Source organism: Canis aureus, chromosome 6, assembly GCF_053574225.1.
Source record: "Canis aureus isolate CA01 chromosome 6, VMU_Caureus_v.1.0, whole genome shotgun sequence".
Classification (NCBI taxonomy): Eukaryota; Metazoa; Chordata; class Mammalia; order Carnivora; family Canidae; genus Canis; species Canis aureus.
In genome coordinates this window covers 42,602,085-42,616,153 of record NC_135616.1, presented here as the reverse complement: position 1 = coordinate 42,616,153, position 14,069 = coordinate 42,602,085, and the positions used below count along the sequence as shown (strand labels likewise).

Below are 14,069 nucleotides of genomic sequence, written 5' to 3'. Positions count from 1 at the left end.
TGCCTAGCAATAGCAGTATGGGTCAGAGGTGATGAGCAAGTTCAACTGTATTAGGCAATGGCTATTGTGATTTTATTCTGCCCTGAGGTTGGCTCTAAATGGGGAAATTGCCATTTTGTTTACATTTATTGAGTTCTTTTTGTGCTAGGTATAGAGCTAGATACTGCCTCTGTCCTCAAGGGTTCTCAGGTTAGATGGGAGAGTGCACGAGTTTATGCTAGGTTCTGGGCAGCTTTGAGAGGAGGGCCTTTGGTTGTGTCCCCAGGGCATAGTCCCTGGTTCTAAAATGGGTCTTGCCATCCTTGCCCCACTGGTGGTACGATCCAGGCAGACCAAGCCTGTCTTGGGTGGACTTACTTCCTGAGTCTGAATCCTCAGAGCTCACTCATTGATGCTTCCTGACACCCCTGTCCATGGCCTCATCTCAGAAAGGAACGCCTCTTTCCAGAACACTAGCCCTCCATGGGGATAAGTTAACTGTGCTCCTGTTGGGCAGCATGGGAGAAAAATAAATGGAACAGCCATGCTCTCCTGCTCTGCCACTTGCTAGCTGGGTGAACTTTAGGAATCATATTACCTCTGCCCAGCTGTAAATCCAGAGACCAGACATAGCTCTGAGATGTCTCTCTGCTTAAAAAGCCCAGGGAGTTTCCTATATGTTTTGTACCCCATGGAATTAAATTTCACTCAATTATTTTTCAGTAAGTCAAATAAATCATATCACCATAGGATTCTCCTGTAATTCAAAATAATCAAATCTTATAACATGAAATTATGTGTGCATATTTAGTTCAAACTAAATGTCCTGCCCTCGAAATTGCAGAGGAAAAAGAATCACAAAATTTTGATGCCATTTTTTTTAAAAGAAGAGTTAGTGAAACATAAACTGTAACTTCATAAACATGGTTGGGAGGTCCGCACTCCAGTGAGAATTATGTAACAATCTCCAAAATAGCTTTGCATTCTTGGCACGGGGACCCCTAGCAGCTCCGTGTCCTCCTAGTGGACTCACCAGGACAGTTTTCAAGGCAAGTTGTAAACCATTTTTTTACACATTTATGTATGTCTTCAATCATCCACTCATTTGACAAACATTTACTAAATTCCCATCATGTGCCAGATATTAGCTAGGGGTTAAGAATACAAAAGAATTTGGGGTACCTGGTGGCTCAGTAGGTTAGGCTTCTGCCTTGGACTCTGGTTGTGATCCTTGGTCCTGGGATCGAGTCTTACATTGGGTTCCCTGCGGGGGGCCTGCTTCTCCCTCTGCCTGTGTCTCTGTCTCTCTCTGTGTGTCTCTCATGAATAAATAAGTAAAATCTTTTTTAAAAAAAGAATACAAAAGAATTCATGTGTTAAAATTTAGATATATTGCCAAGTGTCATTCATTCATTCACAGAGCACCAGGGGTATAAATGAGTAAGGCTTACTTATTTTAGAGAGAGAGAGAGAGAGCAGGGGAGCAGCAGAGGGAGAGGAAGAACCAGACTCCCCACTGAGTAGGGACTCCCACCCCATGCCCTAACGCAGTACTTGATCCCAGGACCCTGAGATCTTGACCGGAGTGGAAATCAGGAGTGGGATGTTTAACCCAGGCTCTTCTCGTTAGCATGTGGATTTTCTAAGTATAATAGGATGGCCGGGGATGGGCCAGTCGAGGCTGGAATGTGTGTGGTTTCCACTCCCACTGACACCTCACTTCTCTCCTCTCTGGGCTCCCTTGTTTGGGGTCAAAGTGTGTCAGGCATTCTGAAGCCTTGCCAGTTCTTTCCCTGTTGTGCCTCTTTCTCCCCTTAAGTCCTGACTCTCCTGCAGCTTCGCCTAAATGTGCTAATTTCCTAGTCTTGGGCCTTTTTTCTTCCCCTGTAGAAGATACATCTCCCTCTGAATTTCCTCTCTGATCAACACTAAACGATTCTGCAGTCGGTGAAATCTGATGGCAAATTGATTCTGGGTCTTTCACGTGATCTTCTCTTTCTCTATGTGGGTTTTTATGATTTTTTTCTTTATCTTTGGTATTCTCATGGTTCTACACGGTGAGTTGACTAGTGGGTATTTCCTTTTCTCAAATTTCAATTGGAAGTCTTTTGTGTTTTGTTTAACTTTGAGGAATTCATTTCCATTATTTCTGGGAATATTTTTGTCTCTCCATTTCTCTGTTTCGTTTTGGGATTGATTGTTTAGACATCAGCATTTCTATTTCTGTTCTCATTTGAGTAGATGACAATGTCAATATCTAAAATAGTGCATTCTGGAGAGGGATCAGGGCTGGAGAGAAGAGAGGAGAGTTCATTGTATTTTAGTAGGCAAAAGATAGTCATATATTACTCCTGTAATTACAAGCAACTGTATTTTGCAATTAAAGTATTTATGGAAATGGAATAACTTTTTTTAAAGGTTTTATTTATTTATTCATGAGAGACACACAGAGAGGGGCAGAGACAGAGGCAGAGGGAGAAGCAGGCTCCATGCAGGGAGCCTGATGTGGGACTTGATCCCAGGACTCCAGGATCATGCCCCTGAGCCAAAGGCAGACGCTTAACCACTGAACCACCCAGGCATCCCTAGAATAACTTTTTTCAAAAACAAAGAAGAATAGACACACAATTGGAAGAATATGGGCAAAACAGAACTCAGGATAAGCTATATAGCTTTAAATACACCTTAGAGGGGCACCTGCGTGGCTCAATCAGTTAAGAGTATGACTCTGTTTCAATTCAGGTCATGATCTCAGGGTCATGAGATCAAGTTCTGCATTGGGCTCCGCGCTCAGCAGGGAGTCAGCTTAAGATCCTCTCTCTTGGAGCACCTGGGTGCTTGGAGCACCTGGGTACACTCAACAACACATCTCAGTTCAAATCCATCGCTCAGCCATGCCCAGTAGTTCTTGTGGCTGCTGTATCAGACAGAGCAGGTCTGAATACTTCACAAAAAGGACATGTTTGTATATCATGTGGAGCTATGGAAACTATATGAATAAAATACTATAAATTACCTTTCATCCTTCCAAACAAATTAGAGTGTGTACATAATCAGATCAAACTCTGCATGTGTGTGAGAGAGTCCAGCAGGATGCAGGCCAAATGATACACAGTGACAAGTAATGACCTCTGGGATATGGGAGTAGGGACAGATGGAGAGGAAGAGAGATTCTCACATTATTCTATGTGTCATTTTAATCATTTTTGTTGACACCTTCATCAAAGGAAAATCACAGAAAACTCCTTAAGCTCATCCAGAGATCAGTCTCTCACGGCCTATCTCCCTGCAAGACAGCAAGCTGCAGGCTCAGGGGTCCCATGGGCATCCCTTGCAGTTGAGAAGGTAGAGTCATGGCAGGTGGCAGGGATACAGAACAGTAGGCACATCATAAGTAGTTAAATGTTAAAAATGAAGCAACTACTGGAATCAGAAATCAGGATTTGGTGGTGGATTGGGTGTGGGACAGAAGAGAAAAGTTGACTGCAAGGTGCTTGTCCTAAGTGATGGGAGAACCAGGGATCACATCCTGAATGGGCAGTACCAGGGGAGGTTTTAGACATCACTGGGGAAGCATTGAAGACATCCTAGCAAAAGTATTGAGTAGGCAGTAGGATCTAGCTGGCCATCCCTTGGTTTTAGGCAGGAATTCCTAACCTCTGTCGGTCCAGTGAAGTCCAGGGACCTCAAAAGCCATGGTAGCTCCCAGAGACACTATTAGGCAAGGTATCCCAGAAGTGACCAAAGAGAAAAAAGCCTTACAGACCAAATTAAGATGCTTGTACTCCAGGGTTCATTGAATTTTAAATATCTGATTTAAACTCCCTGCAGAAAGAAACAAAATATATGGTAGATGACACACACAGGACTGGGTAGAGGCTAGATAGACCACACCATCTAAATCTGGGGTCATGCTGTGTTGGTAAGGTCTGTATCCCTCCACCGCATCAGCTGGCCTGACAGTCGGGTTGTGAACACCAGAGCGGAGGATGCTCAAGGCCAGTCCAAGTACCTAGAGGCTACTCAGAGAGACACAGTGGCAAATGCACTGGGCCACAGCTGTAGCTTGCCAACTAGCCTGCTGAACAGACATGGGTGTTATCTGCCGTTCTTGGGCAAAGCATATGGGAGCCAGAGCAGGACCATAATGTTAGTACCAATAAGTGAACCCAGAGGTCAAGTGAGCCTATCTTTGGATTTGGTTATTCTCTAAGTAAAAGTTATTTTATTTATTCTATCACACACTCCACTTATTCTATTCACCTTCAACATAGCTAACATCCCTTACTTCAGATTCTTGCCTAGGGCTCGCAACCTACTTGCTCCACCTCTCAACATCACCTCTCAGGTTACTAGCTTTCTTCTCTATGCTGATGTGCTTCAGCAGCTTCATTGATCCTGTTCGTTTTTCTTGTCTGCTCTACCAGAACCGAGTCCTCAGATACAGCACACTCCACAGTAATGTTTTACTTTCGTGTTTTTTAAAAGTAGGCTCCATGCTCAAGGTGGGGCTTGAACTCAAGAGCCAGACATTCTACTGACCCAGCCAGCCAGGCCCCGGCCACTAAAATGCATTTAATTATGTTTTTTAAGATTTATGTCTTAGAGCGAGGGAGGGCGGAGGAGCAGAGGGAGAGAGAGAGAATCTCACACGCACTCCCTGCTTAGCACGGATCCGTGGACAGGATCCCAGGACGCGAGCCCGAGATCACAACCCCAGGGCAATTCAAGAGCCGGACACGACTGACTGAGCCACTGCGATGCTTTAAATGACGAAAATAAAATCCACAGGTTTAAAACAGAAGCCAGTTCTAGGGCGACGGAGCTGTAGAGCAACAGGTCTTCTAGCTCCCACGGGAACCGGTCGCGTGGAGCGCAGACACCGGCGAGGCTCCCCGCCCCACTCCGCGCGGTCCCCGGGTCGGCGCACGGTCCCAGGGCACAGCGGGGAAGCGGGACGCGCTTCCTGAGAGCGGCGGAGGGGATTCTCCGGGAGACCACAAGGCCCTCCCTCGACTTGAGGCCAGCAGACGGAGCGCACCCCACGCCCCGCCCCTGCACGCAGCCGCTGCCCACCCGGCTCGCGCAGCCGCAGGAGCCCGGGAACCGCCGCCCGCGCAGTGGGCAGAGGGCGCGTGCGCGGGGGGCGTGGGGGGGGCGTGCTCCGAGGACGCGTGCGCCGGGGGCGGGGGGGGCGTGCTCCGAGGACGCGTGCGCGGGGGGCGGGGGGGGCGTGCTCCGAGGACGCGTGCGCCGGGGGCGTGCCCCCGAGGACGTGCGTGCGCGGCGGCCCCGCCCCGAGGACGCGTGCGCGGGGGGCGTGCCTGCGGCCGGGCGTCTGCGGTCGGTCGGGAGCGGCGGGCAGCGCGGCGTGCTGTGGGGCGGCGGCGGCGGCTCCGGGCGCTCGGTCGTCTGCAGGGAGCGGGAGTGGGGGGCGGCGGCGGCGCGTGTCCAGGGCGCGGCGCAGGGCAGGCGGCGGCGCGGGGCGGACGATGGCGGAGTCCTCGGACAAGCTCTACCGGGTCGAGTACGCCAAGAGCGGGCGCGCGTCTTGCAAGAAATGCAGCGAGAGCATCCCCAAGGACTCGCTGCGCATGGCCATCATGGTGCAGGTGCGCGCGGCCGCTTTGTGCGCGGTTGGGGGCGCGGGGGAGGGGAGCCGGGGAGGGGGAGGGGCCGCCCCGGAGCCCGCCCGCGAGAGCCGGGGAGGGCGGCCCGGAGCGGTGCTGCGGGGTGGGGGGCTCCTCCTGCCTGTCGCCGGCCGAGGTCTGAGGACGAGGCGAGCCTGGGCTTCTGAAGCCCGCCGCTTCTGCCCTCCCTCGTGCTGGAAGGTTTGTGTCCTACATTGATGATGGCGCCTGGCGCGTGAGGATCGTTTTAATCTATTTTTATACAACATCCGCTCACTCTCGATTTTTTTTCTTAATTATGCAGAACTGTACCAGTCGGTGTGATTTCTGTACAGCGCATTCACTGATTCGGGGTTTGAAATAACACCCCCCCCGCCCCCAGCTTTGCAGGTTCTCCGGCGCCTTCCCACCCTGATGCATTTACAGCTGTCTGATTTGAGTAAAAGGCCGGAGGGGTGTCCTCGGGGCTTCTGGACCCTCTGGGGGTGCTCCGGCGAATTTGCTGAGGCTTCCCAGGCCGGGCCGTGGGACTGGGCGTGTGTCTGAGGGCTCCTACCTAGGCGGGGGGCTTCCTGCGTCCTCCAGCTGCCAGTCTGCTCCTGTCTACCTGTCCAGTCCTGCTCTTCTCCAACATGGAGCTCTTGTTGGTTAAGTTCAGTGCTGGTAGTCAGGGTAACTCGGTTTTCCCTCCCTGCAGTGAGGCAGCAGCATGTTTTAAGAACAACCCTGTAAAAAAAAAAAAAAAAAAAAAGAGAGAGAAAGAAAGAACAACCCTGTAGACTTTACTGGGTTTTCAGTTCTAACCAGGTGGAGCAGAGTGGGTACCAAATGCCAAGTGGGGTTAAAGATGGAGGATGTTGTTCTGGTATCAGAGCCAGTCTAACTCGCACCTGCCGTGCAGTACTTCCCTTCAGTGAACACCAGGCGTGTCAGGCACCGTGTTAGGTTCTAGGGCCTCGGAGACAGCCCTCTGCCCATGCAGCCACCAGCTCGGTTAAATGGAAGATAACTGGGAAATGTGGCTGTAGTGAGTGGAGACCACCCAGGATACCTGTGCACCCACCAGGCGTTGAGGGCCTGGGGTGAGAGCTGGATAGGGGTTCTTAAGCGCAGGAGTAGCAGGAAGTTGAGGTTGGAGAAGCCGACCAGGTCTTACCATCTGCAGAGCTAGATCTGCCCCTGAGGCTCTCCAGATCTTACACCTGAATGTATGGGTCGCCTAATCTGAAGCTCTCCCCTTAACATTGTTGACTATCATGAAATTAACATTTTAAAAATAATAATAAAAAGGAGAAGCTCCCTCAGTGCCGGGGCTCTTAACCTAAAATCTGAGTTTAGAAGAAGAGAAATTTATATCTCTGTAGTCTCTAATCTCTCTCTCTCTCTTTTTTTTTTTTTTTTTTTTAAGATTTTATTTATTCATGAGAGAGAGAGGCAGAGACCCAGGCAGAGGGAGAAGCAGGCTCCATGCAGGGAGCCCGAAGTGGGACTCAATCCTGAGACTCCAGGATAACGCCCTGGGCCAAAGGCAGGTGCCCAACCACTGAGCACCCAGGCGTCCTAGTCACTAATCTCTAATCTCTAAATAAACTTCATTACTTTCTCCAGTTATGAATGTGAAGGCAGAAAAGCAAAAGCAGTACCTATGGTTTTTGTCACCAGTGGAAATTACAGATATTTTCATATCACTGTACGTTTGTTGGGGATATCTCAAAACATCCATTACATTCATCATCATTCAAAGTTGCTGTAGTTGCTACAGTGGGCACTAAATCTTGTTATTTTATGCTTTAGAGCTCACCATTACCATATTTTTAAACATTTTGATAATTCAGTCTAACTGCTTTCTTCTGTGAGCCTCTGTATTGTATTACTCGTTTTTAAATTTTATTTGGAGAAAGACGTATCCTTAGGCTTCACTAATCATCCAGAGAGGACCTTGCCTGATCAGGAAGGACAGACAAAACCATAGTAGAGCCAGTATATCGAATACATAGGGCTGGCCTGGTGTTCCCAGATCGTGAAATAAATGAGTTAAAGTGGTTTTCTGTAACTGTATTTGGGGGTGGAGTTTTAATTCAGAATGTAAAATCTGGTCTTTGTAGGCAGAGCTGGAGGCCTGAAAGAAAGAAGCCATTCTTCTCCCTCTTGGGTTCTAATACCTTCTTTTACATTTGTATGGGCGGATTGTTCTCCAAGTGTCAGATACCTGATACGTTAGGTGGTGTGCCCGGGGGCAGCCTCCAGGGGACTAACCAGGCCTTGTAGCTTCTTGACCCTTGGACCCTGGGTTCTTTTGTGTTGGGCGGGCTTGCTGTGGGGTCACACACACTGTTAATGGTCATTCCGTGCTCTCGGTGGATAGGTGGGCAGTGGGATGGCCTGTTCTATGCCGAAGGAAATAGTGGCTGGGCGAGGACCTGGTGTGTGTTTGCTGGGTACACAGAAATTCTTCTGCTTACGGTTGCCAAGTGGAAGCGTAGCCTTATGACCTTGTTCTGGTTTCCTTCCTGCCATATCCTTGTGAATCCTACATTCTAGGGTAAGGCCTTGCTTTGATCAGGGGTCCTTGCTCTCAAGTCCCTCAAGCTGCATGCCCTTGGGCTGCACCTCTTGGTTGCCCCACGCTGCATTGATAGTTGGGACACAGCACCCACACCAGAGGTTAGGGGGCAGGTGCAGGGACCCCTCCAGAGCCAGGAAACCATGCAACAGCCACAAGGTCCAGTGTGTTCCCTCCCTTTGTGCGAATGTGACCTGAGCGCCGCAGAGGAGGGGCAGACGAGGGACACGGAGGCAAAAGGAGCCCAAGTGCCAGTCTCTGCAGATGTACAGCAAGGTGGAATACGCTTCGCCTGCCTTGTTGGAAGTTTGAGAGCTGAAATGCAAGTCCATTCTGAAATGCCTTTTTGGGGGGTGGGGGCACCATCTTTTGTTCTGTTGGGAGGGCATCTTTTCCAGAGCAGGACATCCCCCATCCTTTCCCTTTCTTATCTCCAAACTTGGGGTGTTCCACACTCTCTCTGTGTCCTCTATGAGTAGGCATTGCATGATGGTACCAAGGTGGGCATTGTTGCCCTTCCGGGAGCTTCCAGCCTAGTGCAGGACATGGACATTGAATAATGGCCCAAATGGATCCTTCTTAGCAAGGAGGAGCTTGTAAGGAACCTTCTGGGGAGATGGGAAGGTGCCACTTGCTCTGAATAGGGCAGTGGAGCATTCAGGGCCCAGGGAAGAGCTATTGTGCTGTAAACCAGGCTGCTTGATGCTAGGGAGTCCTTGAAGTACCCTGGCCTGAACCCTCCCTCTGCATGTATTATACTGATTAAGAGGCCACTCCCAGCAGGAGGGGGCTTGGTGGGAGAACTCATCACTGTTTTTCCAGAATATTTCCCCTGTCAGACTGTTCCATCCAAAAATTTGTATGTGGTATTTATTTTTGATGCTGTTTTAATGCTTTTATTCCATCTGTGTGGCATTTAGCTTTATTTTCTATAAAGGCAGATATTTGGAGCCTCTTCTGCCTTGATCAGAACCGTTTGTGTAAAAAAAAAAAAAAAAAAAAAACGTTTGTGTATGTTTCGGTAGCTCTTCCTGCCGAGCAGAGTAGTGGACTAAAACTTGGTGTCGGTGCAGTCAGGCTGAGTCACTTGCCGCAGACATCTGTGGACGGGGATGCTGGTTCCCACCCAGAGGTAGTTGAAGGTTACGTGTGATGGCTTGCGAAGAGGGCCAGGGACCAAGTAAGTGCCAGCATTAGCCCCACTGTGCCTGGTCACCACCACTGTGCCTTCTCTGAAGCCAGAGGTGCTAGGGGCCCAGGAGACCAAAGGTGACACCACACAGGGAGAAGAGCCTGGTGCTGTGGAGTCAGCAGCCTGTTGAGTATGAAGCATCAAAGGAAAGAGGAAGTCCACCATGAGAGGGGAAGCACCTTTCCCCCCTGGCCAGACTTCCCAGAGGCCAGTGAGGGAGCTGATAGTCTGGCTCCAGGCCCTGGGGACTTCTGTCATCTGCTCCCCAGACCGCCAGCTTGACACTGTTTCCTGACACAGTTTCTCTGCCTTGCTCATTATTTGGGACTTGTTCCTCATTATTTTAACTGCAGACGCACTAAGGGAACCCTTTCTGGGCCACACAGGCCCCACAGGGGCAGCAGCGGGGGTCCTGTGTGCATTCCAGGATGCTGGGAGGGAAGTCATGTCACTGAAGCGTGAAGCCTGTGGTTAGAAGGCCTCTGGGGCTAGGTTCTGTTTAGAAGCTCCCCTGTTCCCATCTGTGTCCCATGTCCTGAGAACAGACTCCCACCTTCAGCAGACAGCTGTTGGGGAAGATCTGGAGAACTGTGGACTGGGATGCATTTTCTCACATGACACGGGACAGGGCCAGCTGCCAAGGGCTGGGCTTGAGGCTGCTCACTCATCTCCCTCTGTTCTCTCCTAGTCACCCATGTTCGATGGAAAAGTCCCACACTGGTACCACTTTTCCTGCTTCTGGAAGGTCGGCCACTCCATCCGGCACCCTGACGTGGAGGTGGACGGGTTCTCTGAACTCAGGTGGGATGACCAGCAGAAAGTCAAAAAGACTGCGGAGGCTGGAGGCGTGACAGGTGTGTATGGACCTGGGGGCAGCAGGTGTAGACCCCCAGTCCCACCTGGGCAGCTTCCCTGGGGACCTCTTCTGGGGGGTGGGGAGCCCTTCAGCTTTGTTACCTGTGATTTCGGCAGCACCTCCTTGGCTTGCCTATGGTAGGCTGTTTTTGTTTTTCAACGAGTTTTCCCATTTACCTCCTGCCGCCACACAGGCAGGGCCTCTCCCTCTGTCTCCCTCCACAGCGGTACATGTGTTCAAGTGGACCCTTCATTATCACCCCAGGTCCAAGGTTTAAGGATTCACGTGTGGTAGTGTACATTGTATGGGTTTGGACAATACACAATTGACCTTTGAACAACATGGGTTTGAACTGGTCTGCTTCTGTCTAATCTTCAGTAAATTCAACACTACTATAAATGTGTTTACTTAATAACATTTTCTTTTTTGAGGTTTACCTTATTGGGAGTTCAATATTTAATACTTATAACAAAGGATGTGTTAACTGTTGGTTATCAGTAGGGCTTCCCGTGAACAGTAGGCTGTTAGTAGTTAAGTTTCAGGGGTATTGTGGGGCACCTGGGAGGCTCACTCAGTGAAGCATCTGCCTTCAGGTCATGATCCCAGGTCCTGGGATCAAGTTCCACATCAGGCTCCCTGCTCAGTGGGGAGTCTGCTTCTCCCTCTGCCATTCCTCCTGCTCACACTCCTCCTGCTCACACTCGCTTGCTTTCTATCAAATAAATAAAATCTTTTAAAAAAAAAAAAAGGTTTCAGGGGACTCAAGTGACCCATAGGTTTTCAGTGCACGAGGAAGGTCAACATCCCAACTCCCACTTTGTTCAAGTGTCATCTGTATTTGGAGTCATTCGTATGTAGTCTCTTCAGATTGGCTTCTCTACTTAATAATTAACAGGCATTTCAGGTTCCTCTGTGTCTCTTCGGGGCTTGATGGCTCCGTTCCCTTTAACCCTGAATAACATTCCATTGTCTGGATGGACCACGGTCTGTTCGTTAGGAAGGATATCTTGGTTGCTTCCAAGATTCAGTAAATGCAAATAAAAGTGCTGTGAACATCCGTGTGTAAATTTTTGTGCAGACTTAGGTGCACATCCATGTGTAAATTTTGTGCAGACTTTCATTTGGATAGAAAGCAAAGAGCATGACTGCTCATCCTCTGGGGAAGCGTAGGCTTCATTTTGTAAGAAACCCCGCAAACCAGGGGCAGCCCCCGTGGTGCAGCGGTTTGGCGCCGCCTGCAGCCCAGGGCGTGATCCTGGAGACCCTGGATTGAGTCCCATATCGGGCTCTCTGCATGGAGCCTGCTTCTCCCTCTGCCTGTGTCTCTGTCTCTATGAATAAATAAATAAAATCTTTAAAAAAAAAAAAAAAGAAAGAAAAGAAACCCGCAAACCAGCTCTCTAAGCAGCTGTACCAGTTTGCATTTCCATCACTCCCTCACTAGCACTTGGTATGTCTGGGTTCAGGATTTTAACCATTCTGATGGGTGTGTACAGGTGTCTTGAGTTGGTTTGCAGTCCCCTAATACCCTACAATGTGGAGCATCTTTTCGTGTGCTTATTGCCATCTGCATCTCTATTTGGGAAAGAGTCTGGATATTTTGCCATTCATCTTTCATGTTCTTTCCTTGAGTTTTAGAGTTGTTCATGTATTTTGGATAGTGGTCTTTTGTCTTTTGCAGATGTCTTTTTCATGTCTGGTTTGTTTCTTCTCCCATTTTCTTGACAGCGTCTGTTACAGAAGTTCTCAGTTGTAAGTTGTAAGATAAGTTCCAGCTTATCCATTATTTTTTTCCTGGCCTGTGTCTTTACTGTTGTATCTAAGAGTCCTCACCACACCTAGGTCAGCTAGATTTTCTCCTGTGTCACATTCTGGGAGTTTTACATTATGGTGTTTTCCTTTAAGATCCTGATTCGTTTTAAGTTTTGTAAAGTAGATAAAGTCTTAGTCTAGATTTATTGTGTATATGCATATGTCCAGTGCCAGTACCACCTGTTGGAAATTCTGTCTTTCCTCCATCGTGTTGCATTTGTTCCTTTGTCAGATGTCAATGACTGTGTTGGTGTGGGTATATTTGTGGGGTCTTTTTATCAGTTTGTCTATTCTGCCAGTACCATACCGTCGTGATGACTAGTTTCATGGTGAATCTTAAAGCCAGATGGTGTTAGTCCTCTGACTTTGTTTTTCTTTTTCAAACCTGTGTTGGCTGTTCTGAGTCTTTTGCCTTCATATGAACTTGAGTCGGGGCGCTGGGAGCTGGGAGGTCAATGACATGGCTCACTGTGAATAAAAACAGCAAATTCGCTAAGAAAGGGTCCAGAGAGTGAGCCTGTCCATTTTAGCAGAGGGCAGGTGTAACAAATTTTTCTTATTCTGTGGTCGTTTTTCCCTTTTGTGTTCAGGTTAGTGGGGGTTGTCTTAGGACTATGTCCCATCTAGTTATAATTTATGTGTATCAAATTATGTAATTTTATAATAGGAAAGGCACAGTAAGTTTGCTATAAACTATTTTGTTTCTGAAAACCTCAGAAATCAAAGTTAAGATAACACCTGTTAATTGTCCAGTGATTTTTGTATTCAAAGAGCCTAATTTAATCACAGAGACACACAAGAAGTTTCCATCTTCCTAGATCCTGTAATTCCAACTATCTTTGGCGTTGTGGGGTGTCTCCCTATTTGAAATTTTCTATTCCAGTATTGATTCACATGTGTGTCACTTTTTCTTCCTGTAGAAATGGGATTCTGCCTAAGTGTTATTTTGTTAAAATGCTTCTTGTGTGTGGTGAAATACACATACCATGAAATCCACTATCTTAGCCAAGTTTAAGTGTGGGCTTCATCACCATGAAGCACATTCACACTGTTCGACCATCACCCCACCCACCTCCACCTCCAGAGTGTTCTCATCTTCCCAACCTGAAACTCAGAGCCCAATTCACAGTAAACGGCCCCCCTCCCCAATTTCGTGTCCCCCTGCTACGATTTCTGTCTGTGAATGGGACTCTGGGTGCCTCTGTGAGTGGAATCATACAGGGTTTGTCCTTCTAGGATGAGCTTATCTCACTCGACATCTGTCCTCAGCTCTGTCCGTGGTATAGTGCTGTGGCCGCTATCAGATTGCATATACCTGCAACATGGATACATCACTTTTTTTTAAGATTTTATTTTTTTATTTGAGAGCACGTGCGCACACAACCGGGGGGAGAGGGAGGAGGAGAAGCAGACTTCCCACTGAGCAGGGAGCCTGAAGGGGGCCTGGATCTCAGAAATCCTAGATCATGACATGAGCCAAAGGCAGATGCTTAATTGACTGTGCCACCCAGGTGCCCCACATTTTGTTTATCTGTTCACTCATTGAGGGGTATTTGGATGGTTTCTGCCCTTGGGCAATTACAAATAACATTGTTGTGGACATTATGGTGGCATACCCAGTCCAGACCCCACTTTCTGTTCTCTTAGGTCCATATGTGGGAAGGGGAATGGCTGAATCAGAGAGTAATTCTGTGTTTTATGTTCCGTGTACCTGCCATAGTGTTTTCTGCAAGTGCTGCACGATTTTTCATCCCCTCCAGAAATACACAGTTTTCCAATTCCCCTGCATCCTTGCCAGTGCTTTATGGTCTGAGGGTGGGTGGGTGGGTGTGTTGTCTCTGTTCTTGTTTTTATAATACCCAGCCTAAGGTGTGAAGTGTTCATGTGGTGTGTGTGTGTGTTTTAAGATTTTATTCATTCATGAGACACAGAGGCAGAGACAGGCAGAGGGAGAAGCAGGCTCCATATAGGGAGGCAGGGAGCCCGATGCGGAACTGGATCACAGGACCCCAGGATCATGGCCTGAGCCAAAGGCAC

General features: G+C 48.5%; 1 protein-coding gene across 1 annotated transcript in view; it reads left to right on the top strand.

Moving 5' to 3' along the window:
* Positions 1 to 5,408: 5,408 nt before the first annotated feature.
* The window catches only part of PARP1 (poly(ADP-ribose) polymerase 1), a 39,990-nt gene continuing 31,329 nt past the window's right edge, over positions 5,409 to 14,069 (top strand). The window contains exons 1-2 of the mRNA XM_077901314.1: positions 5,409 to 5,591; positions 10,053 to 10,218. Of these exons, the coding sequence (XP_077757440.1) occupies positions 5,472 to 5,591; positions 10,053 to 10,218 (286 nt within the window). The 5' untranslated portion in view covers positions 5,409 to 5,471. The remainder of the gene's footprint in view (positions 5,592 to 10,052; positions 10,219 to 14,069) is intronic.